Below are 20890 nucleotides of genomic sequence, written 5' to 3' on the forward strand. Positions count from 1 at the left end.
ATATGTACTACTTCTGAGAACCAGTAGTAAATGTCTGGAGTAGTGTATGTACTACTTCTGAGAACCAGTAGTAAATGTCTGGAGTAGTGTATGTACTACTTCTGAGAACCAGTAGTAAATAACTGGGGTAGTGGAGTTTTGTTTGTTAAATATGCTGCATTTTCTGTTATGGTATACATGTTTAAATAGTTACCTGTGTCAGGTGTGTACCAGACCACATCTATTTGACATTTTGTTGATAAAGACCTTGGATAAGTTTAATAATCAGTGGCCATGTGGTCATAAGTGAATCATCACCTGATGACTATATAGCTATAGTATCACTATATCTCCTTATCAGGGTGTGGTGTTAACACTCAGGTTATCTACTGGGTCACCACCGTAGACTTTTACAAAGTTTTGTGCAGGGTGCCCACTGAATGCAATTACAAAGTTTTTTACAAGGTGCCCTTTGAATACAATACAAAGAGTTGTACAGGGTGCCCACTGAATACAATACAAAGTTCTGTGCAGGGTGCCCACTGCATACAATACAAAGTTTTTTACAGGGTGCCAACCGATTACAATACAAAGTTTTTTGCAGGGTGCCAACTGATTACAATACAAAGTTTTTTGCAGGGTGCCCACTGCATACAATACAAAGTTTTGTGCTGGCCGGTGCCCACTGAATACAATACAAAGTTTTGTGCATGGTGCCCACTGAATACAATACAAAGTTCTATGCAGGGTGCCCACTGCATACAATACAAAATTCTGTGCAGGGTGCCCACCAATTACAATACAAAGTTTTTTACAGGGTGCCCACTGAATACAATTACTAAGTGTTGTACAGGGTGCCCACTGAATACATTGTAGGTTAAACACAGCATTGACTAATAATAATAAAAAACATTTCCTTTTACAAACTTTACCAGACTACAATAATTCTGACATAAAGTTAATCAGTGTTCTCTATCACATGTGCATACTTACTAAATATTAAAAGGTGAACTGAACACTGTAATATATGACATAGACACAATTATGTTAACCCTAACCCAAACTTTGTATATATGTACATCATGGGAAGGCAGCATGTTGCATCTTAAAACAATGTCACTGTGACCTCCATTTGACCTTATATGCATTGACCTCAAACACTAAATGAAGTGTAACTCAGGTTTCTACTGCTCATTTTAGTCACTGTTTCGTGAGTGGGCATCAAACTTTGTAACTTTGCAGGGAGAGGACACAGGTGTATTTCTGGATCTGTACCTGAGTAGACTGTCAGGTATCACTATCTAAGGGAGAGGACACAGGTGTATTTCTGGATCTGTACCTGAGTTGACTGTCAGGTATCACTATCTAAGGTAGAGGACACAGGTGTATTTCTGGGTCTGTACCTGAGTTGACTGTCAGGTATCACTATCTAAGGTAGAGGACACAGGTGTATTTCTGGGTCTGTACCTGAGTTGACTGTCAGGTATCACTATCTAAGGTAGAGGACACAGGTGTATTTCTGGGTCTGTACCTGAGTTGACTGTCAGGTATCACTATCTAAGGTAGAGGACACAGGTGTATTTCTGGGTCTGTACCTGAGTTGACTGTCAGGTATCACTATCTAAGGTAGAGGACACAGGTGTATTTCTGGGTCTGTACCTGAGTTGACTGTCAGGTATCACTATCTAAGGTAGAGGACACAGGTGTATTTCTGGGTCTGTACCTGAGTTGACTGTCAGGTATCACTATCTAAGGTAGAGGACACAGGTGTATTTCTGGGTCTGTACCTGAGTTGACTGTCAGGTATCACTATCTAAGGTAGAGGACACAGGTGTATTTCTGGGTCTGTACCTGAGTTGACTGTCAGGTATCACTATCTAAGGTAGAGGACACAGGTGTATTTCTGGGTCTGTACCTGAGTTGACTGTCAGGTATCACTATCTAAGGTAGAGGACACAGGTGTATTTCTGGGTCTGTACCTGAGTTGACTGTCAGGTATCACTATCTAAGGTAGAGGACACAGGTGTATTTCTGGGTCTGTACCTGAGTTGACTGTCAGGTATCACTATCTAAGGTAGAGGACACAGGTGTATTTCTGGGTCTGTACCTGAGTTGACTGTCAGGTATCACTATCTAAGGTAGAGGACACAGGTGTATTTCTGGGTCTGTACCTGAGTTGACTGTCAGGTATCACTATCTAAGGTAGAGGACACAGGTGTATTTCTGGGTCTGTACCTGAGTTGACTGTCAGGTATCACTATCTAAGGTAGAGGACACAGGTGTATTTCTGGGTCTGTACCTGAGTTGACTGTCAGGTATCACTATCTAAGGTAGAGGACACAGGTGTATTTCTGGGTCTGTACCTGAGTTGTCTGTCAGGTATCACTATCTAAGGTAGAGGACACAGGTGTATTTCTGGGTCTGTACCTGAGTTGACTGTCAGGTATCACTATCTAAGGTAGAGGACACAGGTGTATTTCTGGGTCTGTACCTGAGTTGACTGTCAGGTATCACTATCTAAGGTAGAGGACACAGGTGTATTTCTGGGTCTGTACCTGAGTTGACTGTCAGGTATCACTATCTAAGGTAGAGGACACAGGTGTATTTCTGGGTCTGTACCTGAGTTGACTGTCAGGTATCACTATCTAAGGTAGAGGACACAGGTGTATTTCTGGGTCTGTACCTGAGTTGACTGTCAGGTATCACTATCTAAGGTAGAGGACACAGGTGTATTTCTGGGTCTGTACCTGAGTTGACTGTCAGGTATCACTATCTAAGGTAGAGGACACAGGTGTATTTCTGGGTCTGTACCTGAGTTGACTGTCAGGTATCACTATCTAAGGTAGAGGACACAGGTGTATTTCTGGGTCTGTACCTGAGTTGACTGTCAGGTATCACTATCTAAGGTAGAGGACACAGGTGTATTTCTGGGTCTGTACCTGAGTTGACTGTCAGGTATCACTATCTAAGGTAGAGGACACAGGTGTATTTCTGGGTCTGTACCTGAGTTGACTGTCAGGTATCACTATCTAAGGTAGAGGACACAGGTGTATTTCTGGGTCTGTACCTGAGTTGACTGTCAGGTATCACTATCTAAGGTAGAGGACACAGGTGTATTTCTGGGTCTGTACCTGAGTTGACTGTCAGGTATCACTATCTAAGGTAGAGGACACAGGTGTATTTCTGGGTCTGTACCTGAGTTGACTGTCAGGTATCACTATCTAAGGTAGAGGACACAGGTGTATTTCTGGGTCTGTACCTGAGTTGTCTGTCAGGTATCACTATCTAAGGTAGAGGACACAGGTGTATTTCTGGGTCTGTACCTGAGTTGACTGTCAGGTATCACTATCTAAGGTAGAGGACACAGGTGTATTTCTGGGTCTGTACCTGAGTTGTCTGTCAGGTATCACTATCTAAGGTAGAGGACACAGGTGTATTTCTTGGTCTGTATCTGAGTTGACTGTCAGGTATCACTATCTCAGGTCGATGACACATGTGCAGGGTTTTCCATTTCTCATACATTCCTATATATTTGACCATTCCTATATTTTGCTAAAATTCCTATATTTTAAAAACAGAGGTGTATTTCTGGGTCTGTACCTGAGGTGACTGTCAGGTATCACTATCTAAGGTAGAGGACGCAGGTGTATTTCTGGGTATGCACCTGCGTTGTCTGTCAGGTATCACTATCTAAGGTAGAGTACACAGGTGTATTTCTGGGTATGCACCTGCGTTGTCTGTCAGGTATCACTATCTAAGGTAGAGTACACAGGTGTATTTCTGGGTATGCACCTGCGTTGTCTGTCAGGTATCACTATCTAAGGAAGAGGCCACATGTGTATTTCTGGGTCTGTACCTGAGGTGACTGTCAGGTATCACTATCTAAGGTAGAGTACACAGGTGTATTTCTGGGTATGCACCTGCGTTGTCTGTCAGGTATCACTATCTAAGGTAGAGTACACAGGTGTATTTCTGGGTATGCACCTGCGTTGTCTGTCAGGTATCACTATCTAAGGAAGAGGCCACATGTGTATTTCTGGGTCTGTACCTGAGTTGACTGTCAGGTATCACTATCTCAGGTCGAGGACACATGTACAGTGTTTTTCATTTCTCATACATTTCTATATATTTGACCATTCCTATATTTTGCTAAAATTCCTATATTTTAAAAACAGAATTTCCAAATTGAGTAGAGTTTTCAGCATTAATAGTCCTTAACCATACATGTACAAGATGAAATGCAATGTACTTGAGTTGACTGTCAGGTATCACTATCTCAGGTCGAGGACACATGTACAGCGTTTTCCATTTCTCATACATTCCTATATATGTAGAGGACACAGGTGTATTTATGGGTCTGTACCTGAGTTGACTGTCAGGGATCACTATCTAAGGTAGAGGACACAGGTCTATTTCTGGGTCTGTACCTGAGTTGACTGTCGGGTATCACTATCTCAGGTCATTTATGGGTCTGTACCTGAGTTGTCTGTCAGGTATCACTACCTAAGGTAGAGGACACAGGTGTATTTCCTGGTCTGTATCTGAGTTGACTGTCAGGTATCACTATCTAAGGTAGAGTACACAGGTGTATTTCTGGGTATGCACCTGCGTTGTCTGTCAGGTATCACTATCTAAGGTAGAGTACACAGGTGTATTTCTGGGTATGCACCTGCGTTGTCTGTCAGGTATCACTATCTAAGGAAGAGGCCACATGTGTATTTCTGGGTCTGTACCTGAGGTGACTGTCAGGTATCACTATCTAAGGTAGAGGACCCAGGTGTATTTCTGGGTATGCACCTGCGTTGTCTGTCAGGTATCACTATCTAAGGAAGAGGCCACATGTGTATTTCTGGGTCTGTACCTGAGGTGACTGTCAGGTATCACTATCTAAGGTAGAGGACCCAGGTGTATTTCTGGGTATGCACCTGCGTTGTCTGTCAGGTATCACTATCTAAGGTAGAGGACACATGTGTATTTCTTGGTCTGTACCTGAGTTGACTGTCAGGTATCACTATCTCAGGTCGATGTATCACTATCTAAGGTAGAGGACACAGGCGTATTTCTGGGTCTGTACCTGAGTTGTCTGTCAGGTATCACTACCTAAGGTAGAGGACACAGGTGTATTTCTGGGTCTGTACCTGAGTTGACTGTCGGGTATCACTATCTCAGGTCGAGGACACATGTACAGTGTTTTCCATTTCTCATACATTCCTATATATTTGACCATTCCTATATTTTGCTAAAATTCCTATATTTTAAAAACAGAATTTCCAAATTGAGTAGAGTTTTGAGAATTAATAGTACTTAACCATACATGTACAAGATGAAATGCAATGTACCTGAGTTAAATCAATAATAATCATGCAACAACAGCAGTTATTTGATGTGCATTGGTAAATTATTTTAATTATTTGTTCCTGTGTTATTAGAAAAAAAAGAATTGTCAATGCATTTTAGGTCACCTGAAACAAAGTCTCAGTTGACCTATTGCAATTGCCCTGGCCTTTGTCCATTAATATTGCTGTGCATTGTCCGACCATAAGCAAAATTAACATTTCTAACTTCTTTTCCAAAACCACCAAATTCATTTCAATAAAATTTTACGGGAAGTTTCCATGACCAAAAGGCAATCCAAGGTTCTGTATATATTATATGGATCTAACCCCAGGGGCCTGACCATGATGATGGGTGCTAATGTCAAAAGGGATCAAATTCAGACCCAGATATGAGTTTCTTTATAAATAATGTGAATTTCATCTTACCTAGGTTTCCTATCCCCCCTTAAAATTTTATTTCATATAATCCTTCAATTTTAGTTATAACCATAATGATATCATTGCAGTTTGACAGTATGAAAATTTAGCCCAAATCACTCACCCCTAGGGCCTGAGCTAAACTTGGCTAAAATTGTAACAATCTTCTTCTCCAGACCCATATATGCTAGAATCAAATACTGTTGACGGATGGAAAGTTCCTAAGGTGCTTTATCAAAATTGTGAATTTCATTAACCCTCAGGTCACCGATTCCTCCTTTTTGGAGGAGCCAAAGTTTACTAAAGTTTGTATAGAAATTAACACTTTTGGGTGTATTTTGTTTATTTTCTGAGGGAAGTCATAATTCAAACTTGGTTGGAATATTTGATGGTATGAAAATGTAATACCAGACTCTCCCCTAGGGCCTGAGGGTCGTGTCTAAAAGGGGTAAAATCGGCTGATTTTTTTAACAATTAAGGGTCACTTTTCCTCCTTGTGAAAGGGTTAAATTTTACTCAATTGTTATTTAACTGCTCTCTGACATTTACCAGCTTTATAAATTGTATATATATTGGTCACTCTCCGCCATCAATTGATTGCCTATTTGGAGAAATGGGGTGGGTGTGTGGGGGTAATGTAGTCACCCTGGGTTTGGCGTCCTACTTCAAGATAAAGTTTTTGAGCAAGTTTTTCCCGACAGTTAAATGATCACCACATGCAATATACAATAAGCTTTTGACTTATGATCGTAGGTTGAGGTATTTATATGGAGGTAATACAAGCATTGTGCTTAACCATTATTCATATTCTAGGGGCCAAAACAACTTACTTTAAAATAAACTTGGTGTGAATGATATATGATGCTGTAATTATGTATTGTAATATATACATAGAGATATAAAACACTACATCTTCACTGCATGTAGCCTGTCTTAACATTGTACAGTAAATCCTCAAAATACCAAACCAGTCACCTACAACACATTATGATATGTGTATGTGTACTTTATCACAAATAGTTTATCTATGCAGTTCTCCAATAGCTTTTGTAAAAGCTAAAGGGCCTGTCACACCTAGCCGATTTGAAATTGGGTCGCCAGAGCTATACTTGAGCACAAATTTGGCGATTTTTGGGGATCAGTACGAGTACGGCAGCGCAACAGCATCACATCACTAAGAACGGTAGGATATCGTCAGGACATCGTCAGGACATCGTCAGAACATCGGCGAAAAATTTAGCAACAACAGGCGACGGAAGAAATTTTTGAACAGAGCGAGCAACAGGACTACAGTAGTAGTGCATAGACAGTACTCTGGTAGGGCTTCGTTAATGTCGGTAGATCACCGGTAGTGCCCCATAAAGGATCGGCGGCTCTCTGGTGGCCTCAATGTGTACCGTACCGGTACCGATGTGATACCGTAGTACTACCGAATAACACCGAAGTATTAATGATGTGCCGCTGATTTACTAATGATGTACTACCGTAACATCGGCAGCCCAACGGTATCAATCCGCTATAGCTCCGGTCAGCGGTGGCACATCGGTAACACTGAGACGACAGAAAAGTGGTATTTGGTAACACATCGGCTCTTACATCGGTAGAACAATGATATCACAACGGGAATGCCGAAACTACATCAGTATTGCTACGGTCAATTTAGATTTTTCAAGTGCTTTCTCACCGGAGCTATGCCGATTTTCTTGGCGTTGTTAATTTTTAGCTCACCTGACCGGTGATGCGGCGTCCGGCATCAATATTTTACTTTAAACAACTTATTCATAACCAAAAGGCCTAGGGTGATGATATTTGGCCAGTAGCAAACTGGGATGAAGGGCTACCAAGTTTGTTCAAATAAATGATCTTCACCGATTTTTAGGTCGCAGGGGTCAAATATGTTAAAAACTTTAAACAACTTCTTCTGAATAACCAAAATGTCTAGGGCTATGATATTTGGCCAGAAGCAACCCGGGGTGAGGGGCTACCAAGTTTGTTCAAATAAATGACCTTCAACAATTTCAAGGTCACAGGGGTCTAATATGTAAAAAAATATTTAAACAAATTCTTCTCAATATCCAAAAGACCTAGGATAATGATATTTGGCCAGTAGCATGCTGGGATAAAGGGCAACCAAGTTTGTTCAAATGAATGGCTATTACTTATATTCAAGGTCACAGGGGTCAAATATGTTTAAAACCTTTAAACAACTTCTTCTGAATAACCAAGTGGCCTAGGATACTGATGCTTGGACAGTAACATGCTGGGATGAATGACTACCAAGTTTGTTCAAATAAATGACCTTCGCCCATATTCAAGGTCGCAGTGGTCAATATATGTTCAAATCTTTAAATGATTTGTTTTGTATAACCAAAAGGTCCAGGGTAATGATATTTTGCCTGATGCATGCTGGGTTGGAAGACTATAAACTCTGTTCAACCTAACGTCCTTGTTCGACATTCAAGGTTACAGGCATCATATGTTTAAATCTTTTAATATGTTCTTATGAATTAACCACTAATGTTCTGCCTGTAGCTGTATTTTAGTCCACTTTTAAGATTACAAGTGGGAGATGAATACCAGGTGAGCGATTCAGGCCAATTGGGCCTCTTGTTTATTTGGGATACAAGTACATGTAACATTGGATGGTGTTCTGTGATGATAATGAGTGTATATGTAGCATTTAAAACACAAATACTATTAGAAAACATAGATGGGAAATCCTATGAATTTCCTATATTTTTAAGAAAAAACCCTATATTCCTATATTTTTTTGACCGAAAGTCTGAGTCAGTCCCTATGTTGATATATATAGTCCATATATAAATATTTCAGGTGTAGAGTAGATCACAGTTGTATATTTGAGTCAGTACCCGAGTTGTTTGCCAGGTAATACTGATGATTGTCAGGTATATATATATATCACTATCCTAGATGGAAGATGAAATGGACAGTGCACATTTGAGCGCTTTTGCCAAACTCAGAAATCTGCAGATGTCAGAATGAGTTTACTGTTTTGAAAATAAAAGTTTTCTAGAACTAATGTTAACTGTTTAAATGTACCTGATCTTATGATTGAATGACTCTGAATGAATATTTACTTGTAGTTTGTCATGTAGATTTTAACTGTCATTCAAAGTGCAGTTTCCTGTGAGTCACTTGAGACAGAAAAGTACAACATGGTATGTACTAATGGTATTTTGATAGTGGTGTCTGTTGTGAAATAAGGTAAAGATCAAAGGTGGGACTGGTCACCCATGGCTATAGCATGATGTTCTCATTCAAATGTAATTTGGACTTGATCAGCTTCCTTGTACACATCTGTTGAGTTGTATCATTATAGTCCTATGCAGCATTTTCGAAATTCCGTGTGTGCATATATTTAACAGAATGTGAGGAAATAACTTGAGTATTAGGCATTTTAAGATGTTGACAGTGGTAGCATTAGATAATACGCCTTCTCTTTGTTTTATTTTACAGACGCAAATTTAATACACCACACATGTACTGGGTATTGTGTTGCACAGTAATTTTCTTAAAAAGAAAAAAGATCAGCTTGTCTGGAATCTGTGGTTAATGTGCTATTAATAACAGCTTTACCAGAAAAATGTACATTTTAATTATTAGTCAAGGCCTGGAGCTTCACCGAGATCTCACACCGCACACCCTATAGGGATATTTATATCTTATTAGTCATACTTCTTCATTTCTAAAACACAAATTTCATAAATTTGAAGTACATTATCAGCACATCAATAGTATATATATATATATACATGATTGACTATAGGTAGTGTTTGAGAGTGTAATTAGCACATTAATAGTATATATATTTATACATGATTGACTATAGGTAGTGTTTGAGAGTGTAATCAGCACATCAATAGTATTATATATATATACATGATTGACTATAAGTAGTGTTTGAGAGTGTAATCAGCACATTAATAGTATATATATATATACATGATTGACTTAAGGTAGTGTTTGAGAGTGTAATCAGCACATTAATAGTATATATATATATACATGATTGACTATAGGTAGTGTTTGAGAGTGTAATCAGCACATTAATAGTATATATATATATACATGATTGACTATAGGTAGTGTTTGAGAGTGTAATCAGCACATTAATAGTATATATATATATACATGATTGACTATAGGTAGTGTTTGAGAGTGTAATCAGCACATTAATAGTATATATATATATACATGATTGACTATAGGTAGTGTTTGAGAGTGTAATCAGCACATTAATAGTATATATATATATACATGATTGACTATAGGTAGTGTTTGAGAGTGTAATCAGCACATTAATAGTATATATATATATACATGATTGACTATAGGTAGTGTTTGAGAGTGTAATCAGCACATTAATAGTATATATATATATACATGATTGACTATAGGTAGTGTTTGAGAGTGTAATCAGCACATTAAGAGTATATATATATATACATGATTGACTATAGGTAGTGTTTGAGAGTGTAATCAGCACATTAAGAGTATATATATATATACATGATTGACTATAGGTAGTGTTTGAGAGTGTAATCAGCACATTAACAGTATATATATATATATACATGATTGACTATAGGTAGTGTTTGAGAGTGTAATCAGCACATTAACAGTATATATATATATACATGATTGACTATAGGTAGTGTTTGAGAGTGTAATCAGCACATTAACAGTATATATATATATATACATGATTGACTATAGGTAGTGTTTGAGAGTGTAATCAGCACATTAACAGTATATATATATATATACATGATTGACTATAGGTAGTGTTTGAGAGTGTAATCAGCACATTAACAGTATATATATATATATACATGATTGACTATAGGTAGTGTTTGAGAGTGTAATCAGCACATTAACAGTATATATATATATATACATGATTGACTATAGGTAGTGTTTGAGAGTGTAATCAGCACATTAACAGTATATATATATATATACATGATTGACTATAGGTAGTGTTTGAGAGTGTAATCAGCACATTAACAGTATATATATATATATACATGATTGACTATAGGTAGTGTTTGAGAGTGTAATCAGCACATTAACAGTATATATATATATATACATGATTGACTATAGGTAGTGTTTGAGAGTGTAATCAGCACATTGACAGTTTATATATATATATACATGATTGACTAAAGGTAGTGTTTGAGAGTGTAATCAGCACATTAACAGTATATATAGATATATACATGATTGACTATAGGTAGTGTTTGAGAGTGTAATCAGCACATGAATAGTATATATATATATATATACATGATTGTCTGAAGGTAGTGTTTGAGAGTGTAATCAGCACATCAATAGTATATATATATATATACATGATAGACTATAGGTAGTGTTTGAGCATTACATGTTGGGATATATATATACATGATTGACTATATGTAGTGTTTGAGAGTGTAATCAGCACATCAATAGTATATATATATATATACATGATTGACTATAGGTAGTGTTTGAGCATTACATGTTGGGTTAGTGACAATCCACAGTAACAGAGATTGATCTGTGAGTGATATGTAGATTGTGTATGTTGATTGATCAGAGTTACCGAGACACATTCTATACAGGACCTCATGTGGTCAAAGCTCACTGACCTGTCACCCTCAAGGTATATACTGCCTTACACATTGTACCTTCCTATACCTGTGTCGGACCTTCAAGATTAGATCATGATTATATCTTATTGTGTGTACATTTGCTGTTCAAAATTTTACATCAAACATTTACTTTAATAATTTTGTTTTGAAACAGTGTGTGGAGCTTCAATGAAGATATAAGCTTGTACATTTTCTTGGAAAACTTTAGAGTTTGATCCTGTCATGGTGTGCATCAATGTTAGCTTAAAAATTCAACCTTAATAATTTCTGCCTGGAAGGAAGTGTTGTGTTCACTCATTGAATAACCAGAAGACCTATTTTTTTTTTTATTAAACTCTGGATATAGTATCAGATGTACACATGAATTGGATTGTAAAGTAGACAAACACTTGTCGTAGGCAGACTCAAATTTTGCGGTTGAATGATTGTGGTTAAGGGGTGATTCATCTATGTATATAGTCTGTTGATACCAGCCCATTGATACTCTACAACATGAAGCAGACTTCACTGTGGTAAGTCTTAACATGTCAGATATTCTCTGCTCTACTTAAGATTTATTGATGAGTGATTTGTATTTCAATACTCAAGCTGGCTTCTGTTCACTAGATTGTCAACTCTGTCTGGGAGTGGACTGGAGCTTACAAGTCAAGCTGTTTGGGTAGTCATCATGTTTACGGTATCCAGATTTGGTCAGTTGGAGTGTATTCCATGGAGCTTGTGGGTAGTAGATTTGGTCAGTTGGAGTGTATCCTTGTGGGTAGTACGTATCCGTAGTAGATTTGGTCAGTTGGAGTGTATCCTTGTGGGTAGTAGATTTGGTCAGTTGGAGTGTATCCCTTGTGGGTAGTACCGTAGAAGATTTGGTCAGTTGGAGTGTATCCCTTGTGGGTAGTAGATTTGGTCAGTTGGAGTGTTTTGATAAAAACAGATAGGTTTTGATAAAATAGATAGGTTTTGATAAAAACAGATAGGTTTTGATAATTATTTAATGCTTGGTTTAGTTTGGTTTAATTTTGTTTAACGTCCTATTAACAGCTAAGGTCATTTAAGGACGTCCCTCCATGTTAGTAACGAATGCGTGCTTGCATGTGTGTATGCAGGAGACAAGGTATGTTGGTGTTTTTGCCTCCTTGTGATAGCGTGGATCTGATGCTGACTTTATAGTGCTATCTCACTGAAATACCATGCCGAAGGCATCCAGCACAGCATTCCGCCCGGTCACATTATACTGACAACGATTGAACCAGTTGTTGCCATTACCCTAAATGCTGAACGTTAAGCAGGGAATAACAACTACCATTTTTAAGGACTTTGGTATGTACCGTCATGGGGACAGAACCCATTGCCTTCATCACCTGGGCGAACACTCAACATTAAAGTGAGGTGTTGCCAAGCAGGGCGCTTGGAAATAAAAGGTTAAGTTAGAAGTAGAAAGAAAGATAAAAATCTCAAATTTTGTAATGTGTGCAGCAGATTTATTTTGGTCGCTTTTGTGTCCCCAAATAGAGGACACCCAATTAAAAGCAAATCTTCAATTCCGCAGGGGGTTCCCTCATTAGTCGCCTCCTACGATACATTCAAAGGTCAACAGCAGACTATTCTTTTCCTGATCCCCGACCTGAAGGGTTGTTATTTAATGCAGATCACTTTTGATATACATTGTATAATATTGATAAACAGGTATTTTGATAAATACACAATACCACACATGTTCATTTTGACTATAAGATTGTGTGAATGATTTATGCAGCTAGGTATGCTTTACGGAGACTTTAGCAGCCTGAGTGTTCTGTATGTATATTAAATTTTCTAGAAAAAAATACTCATCAATACCCTGCATCTATGTTCAATTTGCTTTCCGAAAACTTGAACTCAGCAACAATTGACAAATATGATGATGAGGACGGAATTATCACAGACATCACTTTACGAGAGTGTAAAAAGTTAGTTTGTTTGAAAGCAACCAATGAGTAAAAGCCAACATTGAAACTTGCTTAGGCCTCAGACCCACATTCAGGATTTTTATTGTCGTCCTTGATAAGACCATTCCCGATTAAAATTTGTTGAAATTCTGATCATCATCCTGTGATTCGTGGCGGGAAATTCACAATTTTGTAAAAACATTTATTTAATCATGACAACCATCAGATATTGTTCAGGAAGCGTCCCGATTCAGCCGTTTCCAGCCGAATTCATCCCGATTCTGCCGTTCTCAATCTGAATCTGAGTCGATTTGTATCTTCCGCATGGAGGACTTGTAGGACTTAAGTGCTGATAGTTAGCCTGTAATTGTAATCGTTGGGCTATATCATTGGTGTGTGGTTTACAGAAGTAGCCTGTAATTGTAATCGTTGGGCTATATCTTTGGTGTGTGGTTCACAGAAGTAGCCTGTAATTGTAATCGTTGGGCTATATCTTTGGTGTGTGGTTCACAGAAGTAGCCTGTAATTGTAATCGTTGGGCTATATCTTTGGTGTGTGGTTCACAGAAGTAGCCTGTAATTGTAATCGTTGGGCTATATCTTTGGTGTGTGGTTCACAGAAGTAGCCTGTAATTGTAATCGTTGGGCTATATCTTTGGTGTGTGGTTCACAGAAGTAGCCTGTAATTGTAATCGTTGGGCTATATCTTTGGTGTGTGGTTCACAGAAGTAGCCTGTAATTGTAATCGTTGGGCTATATCTTTGGTGTGTGGTTCACAGAAGTAGCCTGTAATTGTAATCGTTGGGCTATATCTTTGGTGTGTGGTTCACAGAAGTAGCCTGTAATTGTAATCGTTGGGCTATATCTTTGGTGTGTGGTTCACAGAAGTAGCCTGTAATTGTAATCGTTGGGCTATATCTTTGGTGTGTGGTTTACAGAAGTAGCCTGTAATTGTAATCGTTGGGCTATATCTTTGGTGTGTGGTTCACAGAAGTAGCCTGTAATTGTAATCGTTGGGCTATATCTTTGGTGTGTGGTTCACAGAAGTAGCCTGTAATTGTAATCGTTGGGCTATATCTTTGGTGTGTGGTTCACAGAAGTAGCCTGTAATTGTAATCGTTGGGCTATATCTTTGGTGTGTGGTTCACAGAAGTAGCCTGTAATTGTAATCGTTGGGCTATATCTTTGGTGTGTGGTTCACAGAAGTAGCCTGTAATTGTAATCGTTGGGCTATATCTTTGGTGTGTGGTTCACAGAAGTAGCCTGTAATTGTAATCGTTGGGCTATATCTTTGGTGTGTGGTTCACAGAAGTAGCCTGTAATTGTAATCGTTGGGCTATATCTTTGGTGTGTGGTTCACAGAAGTAGCCTGTAATTGTAATCGTTGGGCTATATCTTTGGTGTGTGGTTCACAGAAGTAGCCTGTAATTGTAATCGTTGGGCTATATCTTTGGTATGTGGTTCACAGAAGTAGCCTGTAATTGTAATCGTTGGGCTATATCTCTGGTGTGTGGTTTACAGAAGTAGCCTGTAATTGTAATCGTTGGGCTATATCTTTGCTGTGTGGTTTACAGAAGTCTGAAGCCAGTAGTAGTGTTCTATTGATTCTCTCCAAATCTAATCTACATGTTTATGTTGGATTTATGAGTTATGCCATGATGTATTAAATGTACACAGACCATAAATACGATGGAGGTCAGAAATCCTAACCACCATGGCCACTGGCAGAGACACCATTGGTTGACACTCAGGGCCTGCTAGTATTTATCTTGTTTTATTGCACACTGAGATTGATTATGGGTGTTTGTCTGGTTTTTTTTTTAGATTTTGTACTGTGTACATTGTATGTGTAACTTCTGCCTGATTGAGTAGACAGTTACACCCATATCAGGAAAAATTGATGACTCAAAAAGGGGTAATTTGGCCATAATTTTATATGCTTTTTTATTGCTTTAAGAGACTGCTTCTCTGAAACAAGTTAATGGATATCAACTATATTTGTTTGGAAGCATGTACTAGTTTAAGGGCTGAGGGGCGGGGCCAAAAAAGAATTATCAACTTTGACATTAGCAAGATCCCTTACCTATAACCATGTATAAAAATGCTGTCAGCATCAAGAAACAAACACAATCATAATATAATAATTGACTCAGGGGTCTGGCCCCACCCCTAGGGACTTAATTCCTGAGCCATAACTATGACTAGTTGAGACCCCCACCCCATAACCATATATACCATATTGCTGGGCATCAAGAGACAAACACAATCATAATATAGGAATTGCTGGTGGGGTCTGGCTCCACTCCTAGGGACTTAATTCCTGAGCCATAACTATGACTAGTTGAGATCCCCACCCCATAACCATATATACCATATTGCTGGGCATCAAGAGACAAACACAATCATGATATAGGAATTGCTGGTGGGGTCTTGCCCTACCCCTGAATTGGGACTGAATTCTTGCATTAGAACTTTGAAACGGTTGAGATCACCATGTCATAACCATATATATATATATATATATATATAATAAAAAGTGATTAAATGTCCATGTGAAGGAAGTAAATATAGAAAAAATAAAATTAACGACCGATTTTAGTCGGTCGTTAATTTTATTTTTTCTATATATATATATATATATATATAAAATATATATTATTGCAGCAGAAAAATGATTCCTACGGACGAAGAAATAATAAAAAAAGAACAAATCTCAACAACACGTATTCAGTGCTTTCATCTCTTTAGGGAGATTCTTCAAAATTGTTTATTTGTAGCAGATATTATGACGTCATATATTTATATATCAATGCTGGGCATCAAGAGACAGGCACAATCATGCTACTATAATTGACTCTTGGGTCAGTGGCCCCACCCTTGAAGAGTTAGTCCCTGGGCCTGCATCCTTTGAAATGGTTGAGATCCCCACCCCTTAAGCATTAACCCATAGCCATGTATACCATTGCTTGGCATAAAGATCCAGGTGATCAGTGACAGCGATATTGTTTTATATTGCATGGAAAATTGCTTTGCAAGTGTATCACATTGGGTAAGCTAGGGTGTATGGAAATAAGTACTTTTGTCAGAAAAAGACAAAATCTGATATGTACATGATTTGAATTAACAAATCTCCTAAGATATATGTTTATGGTATCCCAATGAATTGTTCTTAGATAAATATATACCAATGAACTCCTAAAGATGCATGTAACCCGATGAATATCGAAGGATATATACTAGTACGTCCAATAAATTTGTTCAAAGTATCTGGTATACTTCTGATAGTTACATTTCTTAGGATATATATATATATATGTCCATACTTTCCAATAAGAGTACCTGGTTACAGGTACAAATGTATTTTGTGCCATATTCAGATAAATTTCTTAAGATATACATATATATGTATTATCCCAATAAATTTCTTCAGATATAATTAATGTCTCAGTAAGAATTTTTGTGAAGATATAGTTAATGTCTCTCAGTAAGAAGTTCTTAGAAATATGTGTGTCCCATTGAATTTCTTAGATGTTTTGTATCTCAATACAGTTATTTAGTTATGAAATGATCACAATGAATTTCTTGCATCAAAATCATTATTATTCCTGGCTGAATTTTTGTTATTCTAGTATTTCATGTTTTTTGTTATCACTTTTAGTTGATGATCTTTCTTCCATGTTGGGATAAAACTGTGAAACTAAGTCAGCATTGGGTGCTTTAAATACTATATCTGAGCATTGGTCTCTCCACACATTGATATAAGTCAGCATTGGGTGCTTTAAATACTATATCTGAGCATCGGTCTCTCCACACATTGATATAAGCAGTATTTATCAAACCTTATCAATATATTAATCAAGTCTGCTAGCCATATCAATCAATATATCAATTCAGTCTGCTATGGCCCTATCAAACAATTGTCTATAAAAAATGTTTTTACATTGTATCTTACAAAAGTATCAACCTTTATCACATCCTAAGAACTACTATGTATTAAAGATAGCAATCAAGTTATGCCAGTGAATATATGTATTGTAAGTTAATTGGAGTTTATTAATTATGGTAAATATTCAGTCTACATCAGTGTTATGACTAATGATTGTTTCTATTGTATTATATTAGTCACCTCAAGTTTGGCATATTGTAAGGAATTCTGTTTTGAATAAAATTCCAGGGTAAATGCCTGAAGGTTTAGGTATGAATTTGTACACCTATTACAGCTTGGTAAAAATAGTGTTTTGTACATAGACAAAAACACAATGCATTGGAAGTACATGGAATTTACTAAAGGCAGAGAAATTCTGTGAATGGTGAATAGAATTTGTTTTTGTTGATTTGATCAAAGAGCTGATGTGGGTTACACTGGACTGGTTTGTACATGAACAAAGTGTGCTTTGACATAGATCCAGGTGAGTTTGCTGTAAAGACCTATTGTTGTACCAGATTGTAAATTTTGGGTCATTATTTAATGGTGTAAGAGCGAGTGAAGGGATTTAACCTGATCAGATTGTTAGTTTTAAATCTGGGTCATTATGATAGTAAATGGGAGTAACCTTAAATCAGCCAGAGCATTAGTCTCACCAGTATTCATTTTCTGTAATTGTGCAGTGACAATTCACCAGTCACGCTGGATCAGACATGATTGTCACCAAGTCATTCACACAGCCATCAGCTGACTGCATGTACACAGGGCTGCATTGTGCTCGAATGTGTAGCATTTTATGAATGAACAACACATGTGTGTGATTCCAGTGGAGAGGTTATAATGTACATGCTGAGTACAGTACACCTAACGTATTGGTTCAGTGAGTCTCTTCATATTTAGTATGTGTTGGGAAAGTGCTGGAAATGTCTGCAGAAGTAGAGACAATAACTGATATCAAAGGCTACTTAAAGGTATCATGTATTAGCCTGTACATGTAGTCCTGTAAAACTTGTTTTAGTTAGTGTTACAGAAAATATCTGTAGTAGATACATCTCTGATTCAACCATATGTTTGTAATAAGGTAAGTTGTGGCCGAGTAAGTTGAAATTTAGACTTACCTTGGTATACTAGCATTTTGTCTTCCAAATAACAACAATACATGATTAAGATTGACAGTGACAAAATACACACATTCTATAAAATACATAATTTTGTGTAATACTATACATGATGTTCAGTTTTTAGCACCTGACTGTATATCAGTACACACATATTTGCAAATCCTTTCTAGGAAATTCATTATTGTGTTAGAAGTATGTACTTGTATCACAGAAACATTTGTAAAAGGACATCTTATAAGTGACAAAGAGGAAGCAAAATTAATATATTCTGAGCTTTTAAGGTTTCATGTGGATATACTTGACAGGTACTGTCTGCAGACAGTTACTATATATTTGACAGGTAAAGTTTATATTTGACAGTACAGTTTATATTTGACAGGTAAAGTTTATATTTGACAGTACAGTTTATATTTGACAGGTACAGTTTTATATTTGACAGGTACGGTTTTATATTTGACAGGTGTTCAAAGTGTAACAGGTGTCTGTCCAGCTGGTATTTTGAGAGGAATGGCAGACTATACTGCAAACAGGACTACTGGACCCTGTTTGGGGATGCTTGCAACAAGTGTACAGAGACAATCACCGGCCCCGTCATGGTCAGTTTCACACCATTAAGTAAATCAGGAGGACTATTATAGAGTAAACAAAGAATTCATTTTGAAGTCAACTTTTGTGTAATGATGCATCATTCCAATATCAGCATGTATGTTGTACATGTATGTTGTACATGTATGTGAAGTTGTATTTTGACATTAACCAGTGCCCATACACAGTTCTAACGGGAGTCATTTTGTACAAGTGAAATAAAATAACTATCAGACTAAAAAACAGGTTAACAACTGTCAGACTTAGGATTATCTTTATCTCTTTTATGTCAGATATGGGGAGATTATAGCTGAGGACAGATCAGTGTAACATTTATTATTACTGGTAAACTAACACAAAAACTGATAAGATATATGTCAGACTTACACAGGTAAAACTGACACAGGTAAGATATATGTAAGACTTACACAGGTAAAACTGACACAGGTAAGATATATGTCAGACTTACACAGGTAAAACTGACACAGGTAATATAAGATATATGTCAGACTTACACAGGTAAATCTGACACAGGTAAGATATATGTCGAGACTTACACAGGTAAAACTGACACAGGTAATATAAGATATATGTCAGACTTACACAGGTAAAACTGACACAGATAAGATATATGTCGAGACTTACACAGGTAAAACTGACACAGGTAAGATATATATCAAACTTACACAGGTAAAACTGACACAGGTAATATAAGATATATGTCAGAATTACACAGGTAAAACTGACACAGGTAAGATATATGTAAGACTTGCACAGGTAAAACTGACACAGGTAAGATATATGTAAGACTTACACAGGTAAAATTGACACAGGTAAGATATATATGTAAGACTTAAACAAATAAAACTGACACAGGTAAGATATATGTCAGACTTACACAGGTAAAATTTACAAAAATGAAAATGGCAGATAAAAATCATTAAATCATCAAACCAATAAGTAATAGCCAATCAGCATTCCAGTAAAATGTGTATATTGTACAGATTTGTACGCATGTTTCCTGTCCTTCTGAAGCACAAATAATTGATGGATGGATAGTAAATCATCAAATTTTCGCAAGATATGCTACCCCTGTCAGCCCCCTCGTTTAAATGATCTTGATGTATTGACAATTACTGATAGCCCAAAAATTTGAGACCTGCATGGTCACCAATAAGACCAAACCCTTTTTTATGCTGTACAGACCTACTTGGTGGTAAACAACATTGGCACTGCCAATATCTCTCATTATAGCTCTGATGGGAATTATTTCCAGCCTAACTTTGATCTGTTGGTGAAAAGAAGGTATGACCAGGACATTTTACACACGAGTCTGGAACTATTCCAGATATCAATGTCAGTCTATGTACATTTGTAAACACTAGGCCCAAGCAGCAACACTTTGCTTGGTTTGGAAACATGTGGTAATAATTGTATCACTTGAGGATTTCCTGTTGGTATAACATTAAATGTTAATGACCCTCTTATTGAGTTGTAGGCATTCACTGTACTAAAACACACTTGAAAGTGCTTTATATAGAGTTGGATGTGTCACAAAGTGCTGCTGGATTTCTCTGAACATGGTTTTCTTTCAATGCATTTAGTACTTATATTCAAATTCCTCTATCAGGTTCCAAGATCAGCGATTTCTACAGATAGTTATTGAGGAAGCTGCATTCTGATTGGCTGACTGCTATCTGCATATCTCCTGAAGGAATCACCTAAGTTTGATCGAACTTGCTTTGTATGCTATCGTGATCCCAGTTTTTTCACTGGGTTTTGATGTTTGGCATATTCCACACATATTTAATAAGTCTTCTGCAATCTGATTGGTTGATTGGTTTCCACACAATATCTTATGATAGATCGGTTGGATTTTGATTTAACTTGCTCAAGGTATACTAATTATCTAAGATTCTCACTGGAGTTTGATGTTTGACATGTTCCAT

General features: G+C 37.2%; 1 protein-coding gene across 3 annotated transcripts in view; it reads left to right on the plus strand.

Annotated features, from left to right (window-relative positions):
* The window catches only part of LOC110441862 (LIM domain kinase 1-like), a 39454-nt gene that overhangs the window by 1343 nt on the left and 17221 nt on the right, over nucleotides 1-20890 (plus strand). The window contains exons 1-2 of one of the 3 annotated variants that reach the window (XM_021485142.1): nucleotides 11789-11901; nucleotides 18817-18952. In XM_021485142.1, the coding sequence (XP_021340817.1) occupies nucleotides 11882-11901; nucleotides 18817-18952 (156 nt within the window). In that variant the 5' untranslated portion in view covers nucleotides 11789-11881. Of the gene's footprint in view, nucleotides 1-11788; nucleotides 11902-18150; nucleotides 18317-18816; nucleotides 18953-20890 lie in introns of those variants that run through there. The other 2 variants (XM_021485143.1, XM_021485141.1) reach the window with 2 other exon arrangements.

Source organism: Mizuhopecten yessoensis, unplaced genomic scaffold (assembly GCF_002113885.1).
Source record: "Mizuhopecten yessoensis strain PY_sf001 unplaced genomic scaffold, ASM211388v2 scaffold716151, whole genome shotgun sequence".
NCBI classification, from domain to species: domain Eukaryota; kingdom Metazoa; phylum Mollusca; class Bivalvia; order Pectinida; family Pectinidae; genus Mizuhopecten; species Mizuhopecten yessoensis.